The 25,972-nt window shown below is 52.3% G+C and overlaps 7 protein-coding genes across 7 annotated transcripts; all 7 read left to right on the top strand.

The window, feature by feature from the left end:
* Positions 1-1,200: 1,200 nt before the first annotated feature.
* Positions 1,201-5,237, top strand: CC1G_07450 (calcium-transporting ATPase 3; the record flags this gene model as incomplete). Its single annotated transcript, XM_001832027.1, has 15 exons — positions 1,201-1,465; positions 1,515-1,620; positions 1,674-1,845; positions 1,898-1,964; positions 2,020-2,159; positions 2,210-2,633; positions 2,739-2,937; positions 2,986-3,334; positions 3,386-3,787; positions 3,838-3,928; positions 3,983-4,145; positions 4,199-4,553; positions 4,605-4,761; positions 4,814-4,924; positions 4,978-5,237. 15 exons carry the CDS (start codon positions 1,201-1,203, stop codon positions 5,235-5,237), a joined length of 3,261 nt encoding a protein of 1,086 aa, XP_001832079.1.
* Positions 5,238-5,926: 689 nt separating this feature from the next.
* CC1G_07449 (hypothetical protein) lies at positions 5,927-7,429 on the top strand (the record flags this gene model as incomplete). Its single annotated transcript, XM_001832026.2, has 4 exons — positions 5,927-6,794; positions 6,943-6,967; positions 7,246-7,358; positions 7,425-7,429. The coding sequence occupies 4 exons, from the start codon at positions 5,927-5,929 to the stop codon at positions 7,427-7,429; spliced, it is 1,011 nt and encodes a 336-aa protein (XP_001832078.2).
* A 458-nt stretch (positions 7,430-7,887) lies between these two features.
* Positions 7,888-12,015, top strand: CC1G_07448 (DNA helicase; the record flags this gene model as incomplete). The annotated part of the gene is made up of 11 exons (XM_001832025.2): positions 7,888-8,008; positions 8,060-8,514; positions 8,568-8,695; positions 8,745-9,582; positions 9,638-10,039; positions 10,095-10,128; positions 10,383-10,897; positions 10,954-11,352; positions 11,404-11,485; positions 11,548-11,692; positions 11,745-12,015. 11 exons carry the CDS (start codon positions 7,888-7,890, stop codon positions 12,013-12,015), a joined length of 3,390 nt encoding a protein of 1,129 aa, XP_001832077.2.
* A 994-nt stretch (positions 12,016-13,009) lies between these two features.
* Positions 13,010-16,308, top strand: CC1G_07447 (other/FunK1 protein kinase; the record flags this gene model as incomplete). Its single annotated transcript, XM_001832024.2, has 7 exons — positions 13,010-13,032; positions 13,095-14,016; positions 14,076-14,147; positions 14,208-14,291; positions 14,344-15,139; positions 15,199-15,365; positions 15,430-16,308. 7 exons carry the CDS (start codon positions 13,010-13,012, stop codon positions 16,306-16,308), a joined length of 2,943 nt encoding a protein of 980 aa, XP_001832076.2.
* Positions 16,309-17,252: 944 nt separating this feature from the next.
* Positions 17,253-19,834, top strand: CC1G_15855 (other/FunK1 protein kinase; the record flags this gene model as incomplete). The annotated part of the gene is made up of 6 exons (XM_002910450.1): positions 17,253-17,696; positions 17,752-17,823; positions 17,882-17,965; positions 18,020-18,692; positions 18,745-18,911; positions 18,965-19,834. 6 exons carry the CDS (start codon positions 17,253-17,255, stop codon positions 19,832-19,834), a joined length of 2,310 nt encoding a protein of 769 aa, XP_002910496.1.
* Positions 19,835-20,291: 457 nt separating this feature from the next.
* Positions 20,292-22,900, top strand: CC1G_15854 (other/FunK1 protein kinase; the record flags this gene model as incomplete). Its single annotated transcript, XM_002910449.1, has 6 exons — positions 20,292-20,747; positions 20,800-20,871; positions 20,923-21,006; positions 21,067-21,739; positions 21,792-21,958; positions 22,019-22,900. The coding sequence occupies 6 exons, from the start codon at positions 20,292-20,294 to the stop codon at positions 22,898-22,900; spliced, it is 2,334 nt and encodes a 777-aa protein (XP_002910495.1).
* A 519-nt stretch (positions 22,901-23,419) lies between these two features.
* On the top strand, positions 23,420-25,936 carry CC1G_07445 (other/FunK1 protein kinase; the record flags this gene model as incomplete). The annotated part of the gene is made up of 6 exons (XM_001832022.2): positions 23,420-23,827; positions 23,881-23,952; positions 24,008-24,091; positions 24,146-24,797; positions 24,848-25,014; positions 25,073-25,936. The coding sequence occupies 6 exons, from the start codon at positions 23,420-23,422 to the stop codon at positions 25,934-25,936; spliced, it is 2,247 nt and encodes a 748-aa protein (XP_001832074.2).
* Positions 25,937-25,972: the final 36 nt, after the last annotated feature.

Genomic DNA, 25,972 nt, shown 5'->3' with positions numbered 1-25,972 from the left:
AAAGTCAGTTCAAACCAGGACAACTGGGAACTCTGGGAGAGGAATTGCTACCAGCGTTGCCTCCAACCGCTTGACCCATGTGTCTTGAAGTTTAAGCTTCGCGCGTAGATCCGAAATCTCAGACCGAGCCTGCTGTAGCCGTAGGACTAGGACGAGCGGTTCATGGCATTGGAGGTGCGAGAGTCTTCCGACATCGAGCCCAGTACTAGTATGACATCTCGTACTCATCTCGTTTGACAGGTTTAGCCAACGTTTCCTGGCCAACCTTGGATGATATCACCCTCCAAGAACCTCCAAGAGAATTTCGCTAGTATTCCGCAGAATTGAGTACCACATAATAAGAAGCTCACTGATGGATTTGCTTGGATTTGTGGTCGTCCGACCACAAATGTAATACTCTAGTTATTGCCTCCGGGGTGTTTCATGGCGGGAGGTTCTTCTTGACGCAAGGCATTATCTCTTGTCTTGAGGAGTTACGTGAAACGTGATTGAGTATGTACTTTTCAGAAACTTAAGAAATCGAAGAACGAAAAGTCGCTCAATAAGTTTGAAGCAGGGGCATAGGGTGAATGAGGACGGGAAGCCAGAATTTAACCCTATGCCCACCTGTCACTCCGAGTACTGATGCTAGGTGCATAACTCGACTAACGATGGACCAGGACTTCTGTCGGAGGGCTAAGTGGCACCATTGTGGTGGCTGGAATCAGCGTGCATTCCAACGTTCCTCATCCCCGAACCGAAGGTCTCGGCAACGTCGCCACCGCACCTGCAATTGCGCATGAGGTCTCCGCAGACAACTGGGTTGCTCTAGAGAACGTTCAGCAAGTAACTCTTACTTAACATGAAGACTCAAACGAACTTTCATATCTCTGTTCATAGAATCTTTTAATCCATGAAAAGAAGGGAGGTTGTCTAGCAAGGTATTCAGCCTGACTCTGAAGGAAAAAGCACGCGGGTTCATTTCAATCGGCTCTCCTGCCCGATTTGAACACTCCACCCGTCATATCTCCTTCCGCTTTGTCTTGGCACAAACATGCGCTTGTGGAAACCCTCATTGGATGGCGGCAGAAAATTTGGGGCGAGAATTTCGTACATATATGTGCTCCAATCGACATTGCAAGCTCCCTCGCTTGTCGCTCTCCCTTTCCTCCTCAACCATCCCCTCTGTTCCCTGCGGACCGACGTTCCTCAGCGAACACGATGGCCAAAAAAACTGGCGTCGAGCTCAATCGACGGACAGAAACCACCATTTCTGTCACAGTAGCTCCTCAGAATCCCGACTTCTTCAGTGTCACGCCAAAATCACATACTTTGACCCCCGCCCGTCTCGCTGAAGACCTTGGAACCTCCCTTACCGACGGCCTTTCTAGGAATGAAGCAGCTCGCAGGTTAGCTACCTATGGCGAGAACGTCCTCGAGGGCGATGGTGGTATTTCGATCTGGAAGGTCCTCATCGGCCAATTGGGTGAGTTTGTCCTATACCGTGGCGACCGGATACTGACTCGTTCTTCTAGCCAACGCTTTAACTGTCGTCTTGGTCGCCGCGATGGCTCTTAGCTTTGGTGTGAAGGATTATGTTGAAGGCATCGTTATCGCTGTGGTCATTATTGTCAATACCACGTCAGTCTGGCTCGTCCTATCCGGAATAGCGTGCTTACCACAATCGCCTTTAGTATCGGTTTCTTCCAAGAATATCGCGCTGAGAAGACCATGGATTCGTTGAGGCAGCTTTCATCTCCCACCGCCTTTGTCATCCGTAACGGCGAGAGCGTGGCTATTCCAGCAAAAGATGTCGTTCCCGGCGATCTGGTTTCCATCAAGGCTGGTGACGTCGTGGCTGCCGATGTGAGTACAGCTCCTATTCATCGCGGTTATTTTCCTGACCGTTACTTCTCAGTTGCGCCTGGTCTCGGTTTCCAATCTCGAAATCTCGGAGCAGCTCCTCACTGGTGAATCTGTACCTGGTAAGTCGAGCCGTCGCCCGTCTTCTCTTCTGTCGAATAACCTGCTCTCGCTCAGTTGCAAAGAATGTCGACACTTACGACGAGGACGAGCTCGACATTCCGATTGGCGACCGCCTCAACCTCTGCTACGCCTCAACCATTGTCACCAAAGGTCGCGGAGTCGGAATTGTTGTTGGAACGGCTATGAATACCCAGGTTCGTCACCCGTGCCCCTTCATCGTGATTCAATCCTAACACCCGTCCAGATTGGCATGATTGCTGCTGCTATTCAAGGAAAGAAGAAGAGCATTGACGAGGAGATGGCGCACCGTCCCTGGTACCACCGCACTCTCGAGAAGATCAAGTACATCATGGGTCTTCGCTCGGGCACTCCTCTGCAAATCAAGCTTGCCAAGCTCGCCTACCTCCTCTTCTTGTTTGCTTGCCTCCTCATCATCATCGTGTTCTCTGTCGCCAAGTTCAAGATCACCAGTGAAGTCGTCTTGTACGGTATCGCCACCGCCATTGCCATCATTCCCGAATCCCTCGTCGCCATTCTTACCCTCACCATGGCCGTCGGTACTAGGAAGATGGCGAAAGAGCATGTCATCGTCCGCAAGCTGGACGCTCTTGAGAACCTTGGAGGTGTCACCGATATTTGCAGCGACAAAACCGGCACATTGACCCTTGGTATGTATCACCATACTCTATGGTCAGGGGATGGATAGGCTTACTTGTTTGCATGTTTCTAAATGCACAATTTGTGTATGCACCTTTCCGGAAACACTCCCGTAGGTCAAATGTCTGTTCAGAAACTGTGGTTGGCCGCCGACAAGCCTCATGACTCCGAGTTCACCGCCGAGTTGAATGATAACGCCTTGGACCCCACCGGTATCATCAAGCGGGATACGGATTCTAGTGTCCTGGATGGCGCGTCTATGCCCGAGGGCGTGCGCCAGGCCGTCTTGGTTGCCAGTCTTTGCAACGTCGCCACGTATGTCGCCTCTTATTCTCGTTCCTTCTGTTGCTGAATCCTTTGAAGCGTCCGCAAAAATTTGAAGGGCCAATGGAAGTCCACCGGTGACCCTACGGAAGTCGCGCTGCAAGTATTTTCAATGAAGCTCGGTTTGGGTCGTTCCACGCTGGCTCCCGATTCGCTCGAACAAGAAGCTGCCGCCGGAAGGCCTGCCCTCGGAGAGCCTGTCCCTGACACCGACTCAGATGCTGGGAAGGCCAAGGTTCAATTCCCGGCAGAGCTTTCTCAGTCCAAGCGCTATGAACTGAAAGTCGAATTCCCATTCTCGAGCGATGTCAAGCGTATGACCACCATCTACCTGGACAAAGAGTGCGAGAACCCCAAGGAGAACGCTATTGTACTGATCAAGGGAGCTGTACGTTGCCATCTTTCTCGCCATCCATCGATTTCTCATTTCTGCATTTAGGCCGAACGCATTCTGGACGCCTCGATTTCGTACATTCCCTCTCCAGAGACCAACCCTTCGCAAACTGCTCCGCTCACCCCTGAAGTGCGTGCCAGCTTCCTTGCGAAGTACGAAGAACTTGCTTCCCAAGGTCTCCGCGTCATTGGCCTCGCCCACCGTACTATGCCTGCTGCTGAACTCGAGGGTCTCACTCGCGAGGCGGCCGAGCAGGGCTTCACTTTCCTTGCTTTGGCTGGTATTTCTGACCCTCCCCGACCTGAAACCCTGGGCGCTGTCAGGGCCTGCAAGGCTGCGGGTATCGTTGTCCATATGTTGACTGGTGACCACATCTCCACTGCCAGGGCCATCGCAAAGGCTGTTGAGATCATCGGGCCTGATTCCCCTCCTAGTGCCGTCATGACTGTAAGTCGTACAGTTACTGATTTGTCGGGCTATCGCTGATCACTCCAAAGGCCCAAGAATTCGACAAGCTCACTGACGCCGAGGTTGACGCTTTGCCTGAACTCCCGCTTGTCATCGCTCGATGTGCCCCTGATACCAAGGGTAGGCCGCCGGTCCTCCGCTTCCATTCTATTCTTCACTGAGATCCCTTTCTAGTTCGTATGATTCACGCTGGCAAGCGCCGTGGCAAGCACATGTCCATGTCCGGTGACGGTGTCAACGACTCTCCTGCTCTCAAACTTGCTCCCGTTGGCATCGCCATGGGCATGGCAGGTTCCGATGTCGCCAAGGACGCTGCTGACTTGGTCTTGACCGATGAGTGCGTTGTACCGCTCTTCATCTGATGAAAAAGTAATTAATCCATGTTTTTAGCAACTTTGATTCGATCCGCGTCGCAGTCAGCGAAGGCCGAAGGCTGTTCACCAACATCCAGAGGTTCATCATCCACTTGTTGGCCGTGAACGTTGCCGAAGTTGTCGTCTTGATTTTGGGTCTGGCTTTCCAAGATGAACAGGGTCGAAGCGTGTTCCCGCTCAGTCCCATCGCTATTCTTTGGGTCAACATGGTCACCTCTGGACCCCCTGCTTTTGGTTTGGGTACCGAGAAGGCGTCTCCGGATTCGATGTTGAGGCCACCTCACCCCTTGAAGGACGGTGTCTTCTCCTGGCCTGTCATCATTGACTGCTTCGCCTACGGAATTGTTATGGGCGCCCTTTCACTTATGACTGTAAGTGTCGTCGCTGCTGCAACTACGAGCTTCGGCTGACCACGTGCACAGTTCGTTATCGTTGTCTGGGGAAGATACAGCGGCGAACTTGGCATCGAATGCAACCACTCCTCCGATGCCATTTGCAACACTGTCTTCCGTGCTCGATCTGCCACCTTCGCTACCCTCATCTTCGACATCTTGCTCTTCGCGTTCGAATTGAAGTCTTGTGGGTTGCTTTCTGCTTCTGTTCTTTGCACGCGGACTCATCATGTTTACAGTCGACCGTTCGGTGTTCGCTCTTAATCCCAACCGTGCTTGGTGGCTCGAGCTCTACGAGAACAAGGTCTTGTTGCTCTCAGTTGTCGGTGGAATGGTCACCGTTGTCCTTCGTGAGTAGAGTCCACTCTCGTCTATTTACGCACGGCACTCATCGATCTTTCAGCCATCTACATCCCCGGGTTCAATAACCGCGTCTTCTATCAAGCACCCATCGGCTGGGAGTGGGGTCTCGCCATCGGCATGACCATCGTCTTCGTCATCTGGTGTGAAGTTTGGAAGATTATCAGGAAGCCTCTCTTCAAGCGTTGGGATTATGGTCTTGTCCAAGTTGACCCGAGCGGAGAAGGTGGGACTGGCACGGCACCCATGGCCGGTCCTTCGGAGAAGCAGGTCGACGAGAAGGCCAACAAGGTAGCAGAATAGGGCCAGCGGGGCGGCCTCATCGTAGGCCAACTGGGGAGGAGGTTGGATGGAGTTGTTCGTGGTGGTGAATTTACGATTGAGAAAACGCTTCATGCTAGGTCCGCGGATGATTCCCCGAGTCTGTTGGTGTTGGAGTTGAAACGTTTCATATTATCTCTTCATGATTGTATACGATGGTCTGTTACGACTAGTTGCATTTCGAATATACATGATAGTTCGCGTTTTGGAATTCTATGGGCAGCTGAAGGCGGTCTGGGATCCTCAATACAGTATGAGGGTACCCCTTGCGTAACGAGTACATAAATGGAGTTTGGACAGCCTGCTGTGGTTGTAGGCTGAGTGTTTGATTGTTGGAGATGGTGCAAGTACGATCTAGCGCTGGGGGATTCCTGTGTTCGGTTCACAATTGGATGGCAGCTCGCAATGGCAACGAGGCACCGCCTACGGCAATAGGGCCTGTATGGGTCGAACAGTAGTCTATTCAATAAGAGTCTACCACCAGAAGAGTGCTTGATAGAGTTGACGCCCGTGGAAGGACCTCGGCCACTGCAGTGAAGTTTCACTAACTCCGGAAGAGTGTCGAGGATGATGGATGTAGTTCATAGAGACGGGAGAACGTATAAAGGAGAAGCTTGACCGAATATTTCGGTCTACGATTGCCTTCACCTTTGAGCTTTTACAGTCCTCATATGTCGTCTATCGTTCTTGCCGAAGAGATTCTTGACCTTCTTGTCGACATTCTGGGAAGTGAATACACTCTAACATCGCCCTCGTCCCTCCCGCTGGGTCCGAAGGAGCTGGGCACGGTGCGAGCGCTGGGCAGCTTGAGCCTAGCCTCTCGACGCCTCGCCAGCCGATGTCGAGTGCACCGCTTCTGGAAATTGACATTCCATGCGGATACCTGGCCGGGACTCACAGCACCTCCTCCCTATCGAGAAGATGCAATCCAGAGGACAGTCACACTCTTCCGCGACAACCCACGGTTGTTCTGGTATGTACGCGACATTGATGTCGTATTCCGCCGCGAGGGAGGGGACCCATTTCATTTCCTCCAATCCCTACATTCCTTCCTGCCTAACGTTCACAATGTGGACACGATGGCTCTGCGCGTACCGGGCTCTCCACGTCGTTGGAGCGAGTTCGACAAACTCACCCAAGCCGCGTTGCTTCAATGCATCAATCAAAATCCGCTGGCAAGGATGCTGAGGGTGGATGGCATCAGACTCCCGGAAAACATCCTCAAGATTCTTCCATCCAGCCTCGGGGGTTTGCGATTGCATGGCTCTGGTGGAATCGACGCTCCTATCTCCCAATGCCCTATTCTTGCACCAGAAACGAAATGTCGACCAGAAGAGCTCCAGATATCCATCAGCGATCCCTTCACGAGGATCATGATGGAACAGGAACCCAGCTTCTTCAGTCGTCTTGCGCGGTTGGATGTGTTCATCCACGGCGATAGCATCAATCTGCCAATCTTCCATCGACTCCTTTGCGATCCACATCTTCTGGTCACGACCAATGTCCACACTCTGGATTTATCATACCATGGGTCTGATGGTGCGTACCCTTTGTTTGTGGGTCAATCAGGAAGACGCGGATTTATCAGATTGTTGTGCACAGATGCCGTCGGGTTCCAGGAATTGCTGTTGGGGGAGACCAGGTTTAGACATATGCCGAGTGTGACGGATCTCACTGTCTCGGTTAGTCTTCTCAGGCGTAGCGGAGAACAGGTTTGCCCTTCGCTGGCGTCTCGGATTATACTGGCACACCTCGTACCAGCCTTTGCATCGATTCAGTTTTTGGGTATCCAGATTTCGTGGAGTGTACTTCAGGGAGTTGAAGGGAATCACGATGCCAAAATGATAGATGGGGACAGGGGATGGATTCAAAGAGGTTGACTATATCTTATCAGAAGGGAAGATTCTTCCCGAGCTTAATCACGTTGCTATTGAAGTAAACTTCAGCGATCATGGTCTTTCTGACGAGGCGGGGCCGCGCGCTGATATAGCTGGGGGTGGAGGTATGGAGTTTCAGGGAAGATTGTTGGAAGAGATAAGACTCGTGTTCCAGGAGACGTCAAGGAACATCAAGCAATTCACAATCAATGGTATCCTTCAATAGGTCTGTTATTCAATAGCCTTAATTCTTGATTATATCTGACAATCTTCAACAAACTCGTATATTTAGAGTAGGATATGTCCTAATTAACATTATCACCCTTAGCCTGGTCAAACATCTTTATACCACTGTGCTACACCTGGACACCTCTACGCGAGACTAGTGCTCACCAAGCCCATTGGTACTGTGCATATCCACCTTGGCAGGGAGCAGATAGGAGCAGCCGACTCGGATCGGCGCGACGCGACACGCCATCACGTGTCCGGGTCAACCGAACGCGCCAAGCCATTTGGGGTTGGCCGCCTTTGCGCCGCCTCCGCTCATCTTCCCACCAACCACCACGACCGCGCCGCCGACGACGACAACGACGACGACGACGGCGAACATCATTTTGGTTATCGTTGGCAACGACAACAAGGGAAGCGACGACAGGGACGTTATCCACGACGACCACATCGTTGGCATTGGCCTCGTATGCTGTGTACACTGAGCACCAGTCTCTGCGTTTCTCTGAAGTCGGGGTCCATCTTCAATGTCCAAGCTGAGGGCGAAGCCCACAGAGGTCTTCAACGTCGAAGATGATGGCTACGAAGCGTCGAGCTCATTTGGAGACACAGGCACGACTTCCATATCTGCGGCGGCACCAGGGCGAGGTACGATCCTAGATTTTTCTTCTTTGTGCAGGCGGCTTAGAATCAGTCAAGGTCACCTGAAGAAACCAAAGCCACTGCAGCCGTTCTCTACAAAAGGTTGGAGCAAGGAAACGAGCTCTACAAAGACGACAAATCCTGTTGTTTACCTTTCGGACTCCAGTGCAACCTCACCCCATGGGGCTGGAGTAAAGCGAACCTCGTCCGACATATCTCTTGGGCTAGACCCCTCTCCAACGCTACAAAAGCGCGTCAAGCAGGGAGCCGTCGCGTCCACGGTACGATCGTCCACGAATGGGAAAGAAAACCTGAATGTACCGAACAGGACCTCCAAGGACACCAAAGGGAAGGGCAAACCGACCTACCAGGAAGCCATCATGGACGTGGATGACGATACTAGACGACGCCAAAAGGAACGAACGCCACTGGAAGCACTGCGTCAGTCGGCCTCCAGGCATGGGTGTGAATCGCGGCGATTAGAGAATGTCATCCCGGATAGCTTGGCGACTGTAAGCGCGTTCATATCCATTCTTCTCCCTGTCTCTTATTTGCCTTCGTGTAGCTTCCACGAGAACATCTTGGTCAAGCCAAATCATCTTGTGACCAGCTCTTGCACCACATCAACGACTTAATTATCCAACATTACCGAGGGGCGAAGCTGATAGACCTTGAGATCCACGAGGAGATTAAGTGAGGTTTTCTCCCATCTACATCCCCTACACACTCTGACATCTATTAGGCAACTTCTCGAGAAGCGAATCAGTAGCATCGACGCGTACATGTCTGGAGTTCCGACCGAAGCCACCCTCCCGATATCCATGCCACCTCCCCCACCTCCCCTTCAGCAAATTCCATCCGACACGAGTACTACTTCGACGCTGGTTGAGAACTCCGTGTCTGCCGTTCTTCAACCACAGTCAGAGCCCATCGTCGTCGACGATGACGACGAAGATGCTGACCTCTGGGACCAGATGCCCGACGTCGACTTCGCCGAAATATCCGAGGTGCCCTCCCCAGCCCCTCCTCCAATACCGGCACAGACAGTTGACTCCGCTCCCACTTCTGCGCCCGATCCCAAGCTTCTACAATCACCTTATTACCCAGAAGTCATGCAACAGCTGAAAAACGTGTTCGGCTTGGATAGCTTCCGGAAGAACCAGCTCGAAGCTGTTTTATCGGCAATGGATGGGAAGGACACTTTTGTCTTGATGCCAACAGGTGGCGGGAAGAGCTTGTGTTATCAGCTGCCGGCTGTCTGCACCTCGGGCCCTCGTCGAGGTGTTTCCATCGTTGTTACCCCACTGGTCGCACTCATGAATGACCAAGTGGGGCAATTGACGAAGAAGTACAGGGTCAACGCTGTATTGTGGAACGCGGACAACCAGGCCTCCTCGGAACACATCACGGCTCTCAACCAAGGCCAGATCGCCCTGCTATATGTCACTCCCGAGAAGCTGGTCGAGAGCAATAGGGCCAAGGATATCTTCAAGAGGCTCTACGAGTCGGGGCTCCTGGCTAGGTTCGTCATCGATGAAGCCCATTGTATATCAACTTGGGGCCAGGACTTCCGTGAAGCTGTATGTGCTCGTTGTTCTGTTCTCGCCTCCTCCTCTGACCAATTTAACCAATCAGTACACCACCCTTGGATCGCTACGCAAGGAATATCCCAACGTCCCTATCATTGCTTTGACGGCCACCGCCAACAAACGGACCGTCGGCGACATCATCAGTCAACTCCAAATGCGCAGCCCTCTTATGCTGATCCAGTCCTTCAATCGTCAAAACCTCTCGTACAAGGTCGTCCAGAAGAGTCCGAGGTTCAAGTTCGAAATCTCCAACGAGATCAAGGACCATTATCCTGGAAAGTCAGGGATTGTCTATTGCAGAGCCAAGCAGACCTGCGAGAACATTGCTCAGTTCTTGAAGACGCAAGGTATCATCGCTGCCTACTATCACGCTGGGATGGAGAAAGACGATAGGCACAGAGTTGCGACCGATTGGCAGGAGAATCGCATCCAGGTTGTGGTCGCCACGGTATGCCCATCCTATTCCGGAGCCAGAAAATGTTCGCCTGACCCATCATCGACAGATTGCTTTTGGCATGGGGATTGACAAGCCTGACGGTGTGTTCCATGGCTCTTGTACCCTTCGCGCTGCTGACCGTTTTCCTAGTTCGCTTTGTCATTCACTACGACATGCCGAAATGTATCTCTGGGTAGGGTAGCGCCTTCCTCCTAGTAGGTCCTGTAAACTGACCGCCCCATAGGTACTACCAAGAGACTGGACGTGCAGGGCGGGATGGTTTGCCCTCCCAGTGCATACTCTGTATGTATTTATTGCTCCCAACAATATCCTCAGCTCTGATCGAGAATGACAGATTACAACTTCGGCGACCTCAATACCTCGCTCAGGATGATCCGCAGCGACGACAAGACGACTCCCGAAGCGAAAGCGCGACAAGAGGCTGACGTCAGGCAGATGTTCGACTTTGCTGCCAACCAATCCGAATGTCGACGTGTCCAACTGCTCCAGCATTTCGACGAGCGTTTCGACAGGAGGCTCTGTCAGAAGACTTGCGACACATGCGCTGACGAGCGGGAGACAGTCAAGGCGGACGTTACGAGTGTGGCTCGAGCTGCGGTTACCTTGGTCCGGTCTGCTAGAAAGGCTGGAATGTCGCTGACACCGTCTCTGCTCATGAACGGTCTGCGAGGTTCTACCAACCAGGATATCAAGTCCAAGAGGGTGGATACACTCGATGGATACGGCAAGGCCAACGACTCTCCTCAAGATCTTGTCGACCTTGTGATCAAGCATCTGCTGCATGAAGAGTATCTCGCCACCGACTCTATCAAAAACGCGCACAATGCCTTCCACACCGATGTCATCGTGGTACCGTCGTTTTCAGTTTTCTCATATGTTCTTTCTCTGATTATCCAACCTTCCAGCTGGGCCCAAAAGCCAACGAAGTTAACCACCGGAAGGAGATCACTGTCGCATGGCGGCCAAAGCTGAAGGGCGGTCGCAAGGGTCCAGAGCGATCCAATTCCACCCCATCGACTTCAGGAAAGCCAGCTTCTCGGGCCCCTAACCAACGCAGGGGCCGCAAGGTTGGAACTGAACTGGCGGACGACCCTATTGAAGACGATATCTACGATTTTCAGGACAACGTCCAGCCAGCGCCTTCGATATCAGCCCCTCCTTCGGCTGCAGCTTCGAAGCCGGCGTCTCGAAGAGATAAGCCGTCGTCCAAGGTCGTTCCTGTCACCCCAGCTTCGCTTCTAGAGAAATCTAGCGATGACCCCGCCGCGGCTTTCCACTCAAAGATGGAGGCCCTTCGACAACAGGTAAGTGGCTTCGCTGTGATATTGCATGCAGTCGTTGACATGTCGTTTCAGGTTGCTCGGGAGAGGAAGATGAACCCACAGGACCTTATTGACAATGCGGTCCTCGAGATGCTTACTCTGATGTGCCCGATGGGTGCGTGTCTCGTGTTTCAAAGTTGGTTATCAGCGCTGAAAAGTATTACCTGTTCCCTCTAGACTACCGAAGCTTCAAGGAGGTGGTCAACGACGCATGGCCAGAGTCCGATCGACGTGGGATTGATCATGCTGAAGAACTGTGGAGGCTATGTGGACAGCGTTTTCTTGACCTATGCATTGCTAACAAGACTGGAGGTCCAGCCAAGTGGGTCGATTCCTTCTTCTCTCCCGTGGCCGTTTGCTTAAGATGTCATCAGGAAACCTGTCTCGACGCGGACTGTGTCCCAACTCCGTGACAACTACGCCTACCAATCTTCCGTTACCAGCACCACAGGACGTTCCGACAGCGCTGGAAGCTCGACATCTAGAACCACAGGAAAGACTGGAACCCCGGTTGCCAAACCGCCAGTGTCCTCTGGTACTGTCGTCACTCCACCTGTGCCGAAGCCTCCTCCAACTGTAGCCTCGCCCGCGCTTGGCACTGTCCCTAACGGTAGCAGAGCCAAGAGATTTGTTTTCCGTCACTGAAGGGGGTCTTTCCTCCTTCGTTTGATGATTCCTTCGCCGGGCGCCCCCGATAGACGTCATTTCTTGTTTATTCCCTTTTATTATTGTCGCTTTACTCGTCCTTCGCAATCTGTCTGAGCATCCATTGTTACTTGTTATCCTCTCCTGCAGGCTATTACTTCATTGTACATTTTGTATTTTAGTTTTCATCGTATATCCACTTACACCGAACGTCGCTGTAATTTTGATTCTACCGCTCTGGTCAATATCTAATACAGCTTTTGGCTAATTGACTGTGTCCACTTCACTGGTATATCGCTGCGACTTGGAAATTAATTCTGAAAACATCTGCACCTCATTGACAGGACGATCAGCTCGACCCAAAAAGCCACTTCGTTCTTAACGAGGTTCGGAACCCAAAATGCCATTGGCGTGGATGTACGGCGAAAAGATTGAAGTGACTCCCGGCCGTAACCAAAAACTGGACAGACGCGGACCTAATTGTCTTCCTAGTCAAAGCGACTCGCTCAACATGGCGTTTTCCTCAGCTTGACGTTTTGTCTGTACAGAAGGGCACGTTGCTCGTGACGCGTCACGAGCAACCGCGTGACGACGCGCGCAGTCGTTGAAAGGGAAAGGTTGTGGCTGCCCAGGACCTACCACGGAAAGGCTATAGCACTAGAAAGGCAGGCATTACTTACGACCTCACTGATTACCTATACTCACGAAGGTCCCTGGAAACGAAGCTTGGTCCAGCACAATCGAGGTTCTCGAGGACAATGGCCATGGGCACGCTGTGGCATAAGCGCCCACAATCCTCGTGATCATTTTGTGGCTGTGTGGGAACTTTCTTCCTTTCTGACCAAATGACAATGAACAAAACCTGTTCTGTGATCCCATTTCATGGGGCCGACGCCTCTTTCTTCCTAACCACAACCATACTGTCTGACACCCTTCTCGTACTGACTTACATTTGGAGGAGATCCATCGAGAATTGTAACGGAAGACTGGTGCTATGAAGCCTACGACAGAGCCGATGTGAGTGTTTTTCGATATCTACCCCCAATCGCTGAGTGGCATCGCTAACAACGACATACCAGAACGCCGAAGCGAGACCCGGTGGCTCAGGCTGTCTTTGGGGCTAAATCAGCACCCGTAGGGACCACTCCACGAACAGGGCAGGACATTGCCAACGTCGACGAAACAACCACCGCACTCCGCATCGACATCGCTCGGTTGATGAATTTGGAGGTCGTCCTTTGCGATGCTGAAGCCTTTCTCGGATACTACATGCCCAAATACGACAAGGATACAGCGAAACATGTTCTTTTCCTCCTGGCCACTGAGAAGAGGCAAGATGGCACCACCGTTCTTGTACCACGCCACACTTCCAACACCCCAGTGGACTCCAAGCAAACGGGCGACGATGATGAGGTATCCGTCAATGCAGACGGTGAAGGCTATGAGGAAGGGCCTGAAGACTCTGCCACAGAGGATGAGATGGACGACGGGCAAGGAGCCACATCGATTTTCAAAAAAAAGGCAAGAATAGTCTTGGAGGAAGCCGATTGGGACGACGACGAAGAGCAGTACCCTGACGAATTCGGGGGAGAGACGACGGAGAACACGAACGATGATGGAGAGGAAGACTGGGAAGAGTATATTTACCCCTACTTTCTCAACGACTTCAAGCACAGGCCATCCATGGTGAAGAAGACGTACCTCGTCAACAAGAAGAAACGAGTTGCCAATTTGCGCAGGGTCGACGAGGGCTCGCTTTTCAGCACGCTAACTGGGATTGGAAACGCTGTCCGCGATGCTCTTCGAGCCAAAGGAGTGGCGATAAACGGCTATCACATCTTAATGTGTCCCAACACGACAATGACGTCTGGGATAGATGGGTGCGATCAGAGAATTGACGCTGCCCTCACAAAGAAGAGAGATTTCAAAGGGATAACAGTCTACGACGTCATTGTCCCATTCGAGTTCAAAGTGGACTGCAAGAACAGCATCATATTTGAGGTATGTGACCCTCTCGCTCTCGAGTAGTTCAGTTCTGTGCGCTGACCTTGATACTACAGAACCGTAGGCAGGTGGTTTCGCATGTCAATCATACCATGAGCGACGATCCTCGCCGCCTGTTTATGTATGCGGTGAGTGCTTGCGGCTATCGAAACTCTGATCATCAAAGCTCACGAGTAACCTTGTGCCAGATCTCTATTGAAGATGACCTTGTGTCCGTTTGGTACTTCTCTCGGTCACATTCGGCCAAAGCCGCCTGTTTCAGCATGGTTGAGGTACGCTCCTGTCTCCAATTTCGACACGTGATAGGTCCTAACTTTGCTTCAGCGCCCCGATATTCTCGTCAAGGTCTTTATCTCCCTTTTCTGCGCGACGGATCAACAACTCGGCTTCGACCCATATGTCACCCTGGTTGAAGACCACAGATTTGTTTACGAACTCCCGCCCAACGAGAATCGCTGCAAGTCTCTCTTCTACCGAACCATCGAATGCATCTCCCACCCACGCCCCCTACGGCTTAGAGGACGGTCAACTCGAGTTTGGAAGGTCGAGCAGGTACAATCGAAAAAAGACCACACTCGTGTTGCAGGGACGGGGGAGATGATATTGAAGGACGTCTCCCTGAGCTCTGATACGGCAACAGAGTATGACATTCAGAACATGATGTTCAATGACATGGACAAACTTGCGAGTGATCCAAACTGGCGCAAGCGCGATATCTTGAAGGACTGCTCTCCGGAGCAGTTGGAGGAACTGGAAGGCGTCTTGGACAGCCGTCGTTTCAGAGAGCTCTTCTCATGCGTGAAAGAGCACCATGTGGGCAACTCTGGTCTTCTCGTCATCCCATATTCATGGAGGCTTCCGTCAGTCTTCTTGAGGCCAAAGAAACTTAGCCACCCCTGCTATAATGTTCGCACCAATGCGGCCGTCGACTCGCCATCGAAGGATGAGGTACTGAATGACGATTCGAGCCAAGCGAAGGACTCGGAGGAAGAGATGATACCTACGCAGGCATTGGTTCCTCGAAGGCAGTGTCGGCTTGTATTCCACCACGTTTATACGCCCCTGCTCAATATCCGAACTATGGGCGATGCTATGGATATTCTAAAAGGGTGCGTGTTAGGTACGTTGCGTTCCTGTGAATTTCCTGCGTGAAACAGTTCATTTATCCTCGAACACCAGCTCTCCGTGTCATGTTCTGTGCAGGATGGGTCCACCGTGATCTCAGTCCTGGCAACATCCTCGCCGCCCGCACATCCGCAAATGGTCCGTGGCAAGTCAAGCTCTCCGACCTCGAATACGCGAAACGGTTTCCGTCAGATTATTCGCCAAGTTCCACGCCCAAAACGGTGAAGTTTTCTCTCGGTCTTTTCCCAACTGGACCTTTGTAACTGACTAGTCAACTTCTGACAGGCATCCCCACACTTTTTAGCGTACGAAGTGGCGACCAAGCAACCGATTACTTTCGAATCCCATAACGAGGACACAATCCTAGGCTCAGAACCGGAGGATATGGCGGACAATGAAAAGATGGCGCCGGTTTCCCACTTGACCGATCTTCATACCTTCCAGCACGACTTGGAGTCCATCTGGTGGCTTTCTATTTGGCTGGGGACCGTAAAAGTGGACGAAAAACTTCCAAGACAGAAATTCATGGACGTCGTGTTCCCAACAAAACTAGGGCTTGACAACCGGAAAGACCACGAGCGCTGGCGCTTGCTGACCGACAAAACACCACTTCATGAGGACAAGGACCTAATGAATAGTCTGCCGCGAGCCCTATCTCAGACCTCCTTCCTCCAGGCCCTAGAACTTCTTAAGAAGCATCTGCTTGTGGAGTACAAGAAACGTAATCTCCACGGCAAGCAAAGAGAGATAGGCAGCTATTCCTGGATTATCAATGGTACATTTCGAGGTTTTTTCCGCACGATAGATCGCTCGCGGCAGGATTGGGCTAACATCCGGCTTATCGAGGACCCGAAACCGCAACGAAAGTCCGCGAAAGTAAAAGAGCCCTCCGACAACCTTGATGCCCCACCTGCAGATCCACTCACGGGCCAGAAGCGCAAGTTTCGACAGCCAATTCGATTTCAATTTGAAAGTGATAACAGAAGAGGAGAAAGGACCATTGCTCCCCTTCCACGTCGAAAAAAGGGACAGGGACCTTCAGAGCCTTCACCATCCTTGCAGACATACAACAAGCCCACTCAAGTAAACGATAGCATGGGAATGGGAACGAATGGTGAGGAAGATGAAGCAAAACAGGGACGGAGGAAGAGAGCCCGCCGCTGAGGTCGACTTGATTACCTTGACCTAGTGCTTATTGTAATGTCGGTAGAACTGGGAGACCCAGCAACGTATTAGATGCCTACCTTGTGGCCACTGCAGCCTGAGTATATTTGTCAGTTAGCACAAATCAGTAAATCAGTCACCGATACTCTCCAGATAAGTCATTCTCCGATCCCCAGGGGGACCCCAAGCCTGAGGGAGTCTAAACGTTTGAAATTCAATCTTACCGAAGAGGTAAGTATCAGCAATATGTTATAGTTCCAAGGGTTGACGGCGGTAGGAAATTTATCATCCTGGCCCCAAACGACGTATGATCTAAGGTAGAATACTCCATGGCTATTGGAATGGGGCACGCACGTATCAGTGTCATGCCCAATACATACTGTTCGATAGTGGGTGGCAACGATGACTAGCAGGCAGGGGGGTGTCAACCGGTGGACCCGCGAAGAACACACCTCCCTCGCCGTCAAACGAACATTCGACTCGGGGTCCCAGTCTGGATGTGGAAAAGACCTGATGGCACCGTTGTCATCCAGGGGACTCCGCTGTCGTTGGAGAACTCCGCTGCAGCTTCTCAGTTCGCGAACGGGCTGCTAGCAGGTGTGCCTCTCCACTTTAATTATCCAAATAACTGCGACATAGGAGGAAGCGCAGAGGAATATCTGGTCTGGATGTCCGATGCAGTGGCGGTCCTTGCGTTGAAGGCACCTCGATGGTTTCGTACTCAGAAAGGTTCTGCCATGCCGGGCATGCCCAGGTCTGGCGACGAACTCCGATGGAGTCGGAGGGCTTTGGACGCGATCGCGTGACGTGGGAACTTTGTCCAGAATGGGTTACGTGGGCCACACACACATCAGGTCCGCGTTAGCTCTTGTCTTTCAACCACGACCATCGTTTTATTCAACAAGTCAATTTCATCCTTTCACGACTCAATCTCGACATCAACCATGGGATACGAACCCGCTACTTACCATGCTGAAAAGTTTATTCAAACTCACCTCCCAAAGGACGGACTGAGCAATTTCGACGCAATCGTCGCAGAGTTAGAGGCACAAAAGGTCCTAGCAGTTTGCTCCGGGCCCGTTGCTCAGCCCGCTGCAGCTGCGGATCGAAGCAGTCATACACTCAAGTCTTTCAAAGGCCTCTTTCGATCTGGGTACGCCAAGCCGACTCGCGTCCTGAAGGCACTGCAGGCGACATGGAACGCGGTTCGCAAGGCAATGACTAAGGTCACTCAAGAAGCCAACACAAAGAGCTACGCCATCCGCAAAGTCGACGGGGAAGATGCCCTTATTGAGACCTGCCTGACCGCCAACATGGATGCTCCTCTGAGGTCCACCGATGTCGTGATTCCGTTCCGTATGGCCACTGGTATCAGCAGCGATAATCAGGTATGACACGATTAGTCGCGTTCATTTTCGCTGGCTAACATTTGTGACCTCTTAGAACCTTCCGGACCCCCTCCCAGAATTCTTCCGTGTGATAAACGAGGACGCTCGCCGGAGGCATCTCTACGCAGTAAGTACGTTGACTCGTTGGAATCAACTGCGACCTCATTCGCTTCTTCACCTGTTAGATCACCATTGAAGGTGCTGATTTGTCGCTGTGGTATCTATCTCGATCAGAATGCGTTAAGTCTACTCCGTTCAACATGGTAGAGGTAGGTGTCCCCATCACAAATATCAACGGACCCAGCTAAACGAACGATATTCAGCGCACCGACCTCCTCATCCAGGCGTTCATCTCACTGATGTCAGCCACGGATGAGAAACTCGGTTATGATCCCTTGGTCACCCTGCTCCCGGACCTTACCTACGTCTATGAACTGCCTCCGGATGAGGGCAGGAACGACTCTCTCTACTACCAGACTGTCGAGCTCGTTTCCGAGTTCCACTCCGACGATCCTGTCGGGCGCAGCGCGCGGGTTTGGAAGGTGAAACAGGTGGTCTCGCCCACTGATCTGAATCGCGTTCCCGAGACTTGCGACAGAATCCTCAAAGACGTTTCCCTCGATGCACGCATGAAACCCGAGGTGGATATTCAGCGACAGCTCTTCGCTGATATCGCTGCTTTCGGGAAACGTCCTGACTGGCGTTCCGCGGACGTTCTGAAGGATATGCGGCAAGAAGATATAGGTACGCTTATGGATGCTTTGGACGGGGAAAACTTCAAGAAATATTTCTCCTGCATCATCGCAAGTCACGTCGGCAAGCCTTACTCCTGTCCGGCTCGATCCCAATCCCAAAGTCTGCCTTTTGGTGATGGCCCGAGCCCAACCTACGTACCAAAGCGTCAGTGCTTCTACCTCTACGAATTCATTTGCACGCCCCTCTACGATATCCCTACACTTGGAGAAGCAATCGATGTCCTCAGACAGTGTCTCACAGGTGAGTCGCGGTACGCTATCCTTGTCGCCCAATTCTCTGACTCGTTTACCAGCAATGCGACTCATGTACTGCGCTGGGTGGATCCACCGTGACATCAGTGTGGGGAATATCCTCGCCATTCGGTCTGGCCCAGAAGCGCCTTGGGAAATGAAGCTATCCGACCTTGAATTCGCCAGAAAATTCCTGGACCCAGAGATTCAGAAAGACGAGAAGCCAATCGTAGGTGATCACTTTATCGAATCCATCAGTATGTGCTAACCGCCCGCTCGAAGGGAACTCCTTTTTTCATGGCCTGCGAACTCCAGGCTGGAACGCCCATTCTCCCCGACGAGATACCTGCTTCCGATTACGAACTTGACAGCAGCCCTGAGTCCGAAGACTGGGAACCATCTGGCCCAATACTCCACAACTTCCAACATGAAATCGAATCGATGTGGTGGATCATCCTCTGGCTCCTCACCGCCAGAGTGCGTGGTAGTGCCTGGCACGAATTCAGCAAACACTTCTTTCGACACTCGAATAGCACCTGGTACGGCAGGGCGCGGCGCATGCTCTTGACCAGCCGAGATCCCCTCGATTCGGAAGAGACCTTTCCAAAGGACCTTCCAAGAGGTCTGCACGCAAAGCCCCTAAGCTTCATCCGGTGCCTCCACGCCTTCAAACTTGACCTATGGCGCTCGTACACGCTGCGATTTTCAGCGAAAGGCCAGAAGGACCCAGGCAGCTATTCGTGGATTGTGGGCAAGGGTGCTTCGAAGTTCTTCATTGGAATCGAGAGATCTCGTGAGGCGTGGGCTGCAATCCGGCTGATCGTCCAGACAGAAGCCAGGCAGGTGCGGGCACCAATGTCCAAGAAGCGAAAGGCAGAGGTAATGGTTGCTGTTCCAAATGTTGTCAGTCCGCCGCCTGTTGTGGAGCAACGTAAAGAGAAACAGCCTCACCGGCCGCGAAAGCGCCTGCGACTCACAGCGCCTGACTCCGCCACCCAGCATCACCAGCGCTCGGGACCTGTCACAAGGTCGATGACGAGGGAACAACGCAACGCTGGCCCGACGACGCGATCTATGACACGCCGGCTCCAGCAATCTGCTCCTGGCTCCTCCCGACTGACTAGATCCTCGGATAGGCGAGCTCGTACGTAGTTGTATATTGTTCTTCTGCTCTACATACATAGTATAAACCAACACGACATTATCCCTTTCCCATGCACCATGCTTCGTAGATGATAAATTCTTTTAACTGATCCATATCCGCGCCTCTCGTCCTCATTGACACATAGAAGGATCATTAGATTAGCCGACTTAGGACTCTGCGATACTTCTCGTATTATAACTCCTGCTAGCCTTTCAAGTTTCAGGACCTCACTTTGTATACTTTCTATGTCTCTGAGCACTATGCCTAGGAAACCGCTGTATTCTGTGACTGAAATGCACTTTCGAAGGACTCTGTGTTGACATTCGCTGACTTGGAGAGCGCACAAGTGTTTGAACAATGAGTAAGACGTGGGAATGTCAGCCTAAGCCCATCAAACGATTCAAGGTCCTGCATCAGCACTTGCCTTCGAACCACGACCATCCTCACTGTTGATCTCGTTAAAACATGACCTCAGGGGTGCCTGTCTCTCCAATTTTGGACTTCATCGACACCTACCTACCGAACACTAGCGTCGGTACCGTCATGAGGGGTCTCCAGGAACGTAAGGTTCTGGTGCCTCGCAGTGGCTCTAGGCTGAACCGACCCTCCTCAAGTCCGGAGAAACCTCCAGTGCATAGCCATTCCTTCAGGGCCTTCGAAGGCCCATTCGCAAAGGGCTCCCTGAAACCTTCCCGCGTCGTAAGGGCATTGAAGGCGATAGAGAACGCCGTCCGCAAGGTTATGGGGTTGAAGACCCGAGGAACTGACACCAACAAGTACTCCATCCGTGTTGTGGATGGAGAAGATGATATCCTCATTACTTGCATGACTGATAGCAACGATAATGTGAACGAACCTTTGCACTCGACCAAGGTAGTTATTCCTTTCCGTATTGCGTCCGGGACCAGTAGGACGAACAAGGTACGAGCCATCCGATCATATTCGTTCGATAGCTAATCCGTCGATATTCCAGGGTACTTCTGATCCCCTTCCGGATTTCATGCGTGTAGTCAACGAAGATGCTCGTCGAAAGCACCTGTATGCAGTAAGTGAATCAACCGTTACTCGACTGCTGTCCAACCCAGTTTCTTGCCAGATCACCATTGAGGATGCCGACATGTCGCTGTGGTATGTATCTCGTTCGAGATGCGCCAAATCTGCTCCATTTGACATGCAAAAGGTATGTCTTTCAACTGAGAACCATGCCACCGAACACTGACAACGAAACGACACTTCGCAGCATCCAGACCTCCTCGTCCGGGCATTGGTCTCGCTGATGTCGGCCACGGATCAGGAACTCGGGTATGATCCCTTGGTCACCTTGCTCCCAGACCTTACCTACGTCTACGAACTGCCACCGGATGAGGGCAGGAAAGACCCCCACTACTACCAAAACACCGAACTCATTTCCGAATTCCACTCCGACGATGCTGTCGGACGCAGTGCGCGAGTTTGGAAGGTGAAGCAGGTATTCTCGCCCACTGACCTGAGGCGCGTTCCCGGGACTTCCGACAGGATCCTCAAGGACGTGTCCCTCGATGCACGCATGAAGCCCGAGGTGGATATTCAGCGACAGCTCTTCGCTGATATCGCTGCTTTCGGGGAACGTCCTGACTGGCGTTCCGCTGGCGTCTTAAAGGATATGCGGCAAGAAGATATGGACGCGCTCGTGGATGCTTTGGATGGGGAAAACTTCAAGAAATATTTTTCTTGCATCGTCGCCAGTCACGTCGGCAAGCCTTACTCCTGTCCGGCTCGATCCCAATCCCAAAGTCTGCCTTTTGGTGATGGCCCGAGCCCAACCTTCGTACCAAAGCGTCGGTGCTTCTACCTTTACGAATTCATCTGCACGCCCCTCTACGACATCTGTACACTTGGAGAAGCAATCGACATTCTTAAACAGTGTCTCACAGGTGAGTTATGGTATGTTATCCATGTCGCGCAGTCCTCTGACCGCCTTGCCAGCAATGCGACTCATGTACTGTGCTGGGTGGATCCACCGTGACATCAGCGTGGGGAACATCCTCGCCATTCGACCTGGGCCAGAAGCGCCTTGGGAAATGAAGCTATCCGACCTTGAATACGCCAGAAGATTTCTAGACCCAGAGATTCCGAAGGGAGAGAAGCCAATCGTAAGTGATCTCATCTACCAAACCCACCCGGCATGAGCTTACCAGTTATTTTATCCAAAGGGAACTCCATTTTTCATGGCCTGCGAACTGCAGGCAAGAGTGCCTTTGATCCCTGAAGAGGATGATCCAACGATCGACAGCGAAGAGGACGATGATCTCCCGGAGCCCCTCAGGCCAGTGTCGCACAGTTACCAGCACGACCTCGAGTCAATATGGTGGATTATCCTCTGGCTCGTAACCGCAAGGTTGCGCGCTGGCCACTCGCGCGCGTGGAGCGATACCTTTTTCAAGCACAGCCGGGATATACACTATGGCCAGTCGCGTTATTGGCTCCTGTCCTGCGGGGGTTCCCTCGAGTCGCTAGCAGGTTTTCCCAGCGACCTCCCACCATCCCTGTATGGAAAGTCATTCCTTGGCCATCTCAGCGCATTCAGGTTTTATCTCTGCCGCGAATACCGGAGGCGGTATGGAGCGAATGGACTGGAAGACCCAGGGAGTTACTCGTGGATTATGGGGGAAGGTGCCTCCAAGTTCTTCCGTGGTGCCCAAAAGTCCCACTCACAATGGGGTTCTGTCCAACTAATCGTCGAGAGCGAGATTCAGGAGAACCGGTGGATTGCTGAGACGAAGAGGCAGGAGCCATCTTCGTCGTCAGCGAAGCGAAAGGCAGAGGAGGAGGTGGCAGGCCCAGATGCCATCATTCGGGCGGCAGCTGATAAAGGACATGAACAGAAGAAACCACATCCACCTCGAAAACGACCGCGACTCACGAAGACCGACTTCCCGGCTCAACCGCAGCGACGCACAGGACCCGTGACGAGGTCGATGACCAGGGATCAGCGCGCTGGTCCGACGACGAGATCCATGACACGTCGCCTTCAGCGATCTGCTGCTGGGTCCACCCGACAAACGAGATCTTCGAATAGGCGAACTCGAGCATAATGTCACATTCCTAACCCTCTCTGTTAGCAATAGAAACAATTATCACAGTATACTATTCCCGGACCCCGTCCCATTTGATAGACCACCCGCGATTCGTATAGACCGAATTTTGTAACACCACAATCTCACAGAGCGCTTACTTAGAGACCGATACATCTCCAATGATACACCTCGTCGACTCTTCATTGACACTCCCTTCCCACCTTCCCATTAGCCCGTGTCTGATCTCAGACTTGAAAGCGCCCTGGCAATCGCGTCCGACCCCCTAGGTGAGACGGACTACTTACGCGCTATCGCCAGACATGATACATGCACAATGAGGAAAATGTCTAACTTGTTTGTGCTTACTTAGAACACTTGAAGATTCGAGTTCGGCGAGAAGAGACGTGGGAAATAAACATTCAACCCATCAACAACCCGCGGCACACTTGCTCTTGCCCTCGAACCACGACCACCCTCATATCCAATCCCTTCTAAGAGCGCTCTCACTCATACACCACGTTCTCCCCTCCCCAAACAATGGACTCTAAGTTGTCTATCTGTCAAATATCGGCTTTCATCGAGACCTACCTACCCAACGAACAGATTCCCGCCGTGTCCCGGGAAGTTTCATCAGCTTACAAGAAACATGATGCGTGTACGCATACCTTGGAGATTTTCAAAGGCCTGTTCCGAATGAGTTTCCCCGAGCCAACAAGTCGGGTCCTCAAGGCGTTCCAGGGGATAGAGAACATTGTTCGCAAAACTTTGAGTAAGACGCAAAGAACGCGCCTCAATAAATACTCCATCCGTACTGTGGATGGGGAAGGTGGTATACTCGAATCTTGCTTGACCAACGACAATCATGACGACACCAGTACCTCCTTGGGCGCAACCGACATTGCGATTCCTGTCCTCATCGCGAGCGGGACCAAAAATGATAGTCAGGTACGAAACATCCTATTGTGTCAATCATCCATGTCGGTTAATCGTTATCTCAGAACCTTCGCAATCCCCTACCAGATTTCTTTCGAGTGATAAACGAAGACGCCCGCCGAAGGCACCTCTACGCAGTAAGTCGTTCGCTTTGAAATCGACTGCAAACTGACATGTGACTCTTCGGGGCAGATCACCATTGAGGATGGCGACATGGTGTTGTGGTACCTATCCCGATCACAATGCGTTAAGTCTACCGCGTTCAGTATGGTAGAGGTGCGTGTCCCCATGGTAAATCCGAAATTACCCATCTAACTGGACGATGCCCAGCGAACCGACCTCCTCGTCCGTGTATTGGTCTGGCTGATATCGGCCACGGATGAAGAGCTCGGGTATGATCCCTTGGTCACCTTGCTCCCGGACGGTACCTACGTCTATGAACTACCGCCGGACGAGGGCAGGAAAGACTCCCTCTATTATCAGACCGTTGAGCTCGTTTCCGAGTTCCACTCGGATGATCCTGTCGGACGCAGCGCGCGGGTCTGGAAGGTGAAACAGGTGACCTCTCCCACTGATCTGAATCGCGTTCCCGGGACTTCCGACAGAATCCTCAAAGACGTTTCCCTCGATGCGCGCATGGAACCCGAGGTGGAGATTCAGCGACAGCTGTTCGCTGATATCGATGACTTTGGGAAGCGCGCTGACTGGCGCACTGCGGGCGTTTTGAAGGAAATGCGGGAGGAAGATGTAGAGACGCTCTCCGATGCCCTGGATGGAGAGAACTTCAAGAGATACTTCTCGTGCATCGTCGCAAGTCACGTCAGCAAGGCCTACTCCTCTCCGGTTCTTGCTCTCAGCGACTCAAACAAAAGCTGTATACCAAAGCGTCGGTGCTTATACCTCTACGAATTCATCTGCACCGCGCTCCACGACATCCCCACTCTTGGTGAAGCAATCGACATCCTCAAACAGTGTCTCACAAGTGAGCTTACTACGCTATCCCTCCCTGAAGCCTCCTGACTTCCTTCCTAGCAATGCGACTGATGTACTGCGCAGGATGGATCCACCGCGACATCAGTGTTGGCAATATTCTCGCTGTTCAGAAAGGGCCAGAGGCCCCTTGGGAAGTGAAATTATCAGACCTCGAATTCGCAAGAAAGTTTTCTGGCCCTGGCGCGCATGAAGGGGAGAAGCCCATGGTACGTGCTCACACATTCCGGTCCCGTCACGCGCTAACACGCTATTGTTCTTTTGAAGGGGACTCCTTTTTTTATGTCTTGCGAGCTGCAGTCTGGGATACCGTTCGTTCCTGAGGATGATCAGAGAGTTGACAGCGAGAATGAGTGCGAAAACGTACAGCCGGCGTGGCACGAGCCTGATGGGCCATTGCTGCACAACTTCCAACACGACCTGGAGTCGCTTTGGTGGATCCTTCTCTGGCTCGTAACAGCCAGAGTCCGCGTTAGCACCTCGCGCGAATGGAGTGACCACTTTTTCAAGCACAGTACCGACTCCAGACACGGCGAAACGCGCTGTACCTTGCTGGTCAATACAAAGCCTCTCGATTCGTTCGCACTCTTTCCTCGGGACCTACCACAGTGTCTGTACAGCCATTCGTCAAACTTCTTGTTGGCCCTCAACAACTTCAAGCTCGATCTATGGCGCTCATACCGGCGGCGATATAGAGCGAATGGACTAGAAGATCCGGGCAGTTACTCGTGGATGATGGGTAAGGGCGCCTCAAAGTTCTTCCGCAGTATCGAAAAATCCCGCGGGGCGTGGGCGTCTGTCCAGTTGACTGTCGAGACAGAGTTGCGAGCACTCAGGCGGGCAGCCTCGAAGGCACCGTTGTCCAACAAGCGGAAGGTGGCGGCGAATGCGGTTAATTGGGCCCAGCCGGATGAACAACACGAAGCGACCCAACCTCGGAAACGATTGCGACTCACAGCTCCCGACGAGTCTACCACTCGGCCTGAACAACGCTCGAGACCTGTGACAAGGTCGATGACGAGGGCGCAGCGTGCAGGCCCGACGACGAGATCCATGACACGCCGCCTCCAGCAATCCGTTACTGGCCCGTCCCGACCGACGCAATCTTCGAATCGCCGACCTCGTCCATAATATTATAACAGTTTTCTTCTGATACGTAGTAGATAC

The sequence above is a fragment of the Coprinopsis cinerea genome (assembly GCF_000182895.1).
Source record: "Coprinopsis cinerea okayama7#130 chromosome 9 map unlocalized cont3.9, whole genome shotgun sequence".
Taxonomy (NCBI): domain Eukaryota; kingdom Fungi; phylum Basidiomycota; class Agaricomycetes; order Agaricales; family Psathyrellaceae; genus Coprinopsis; species Coprinopsis cinerea.
This window is presented reverse-complemented; position numbering and strand designations above follow the sequence as displayed.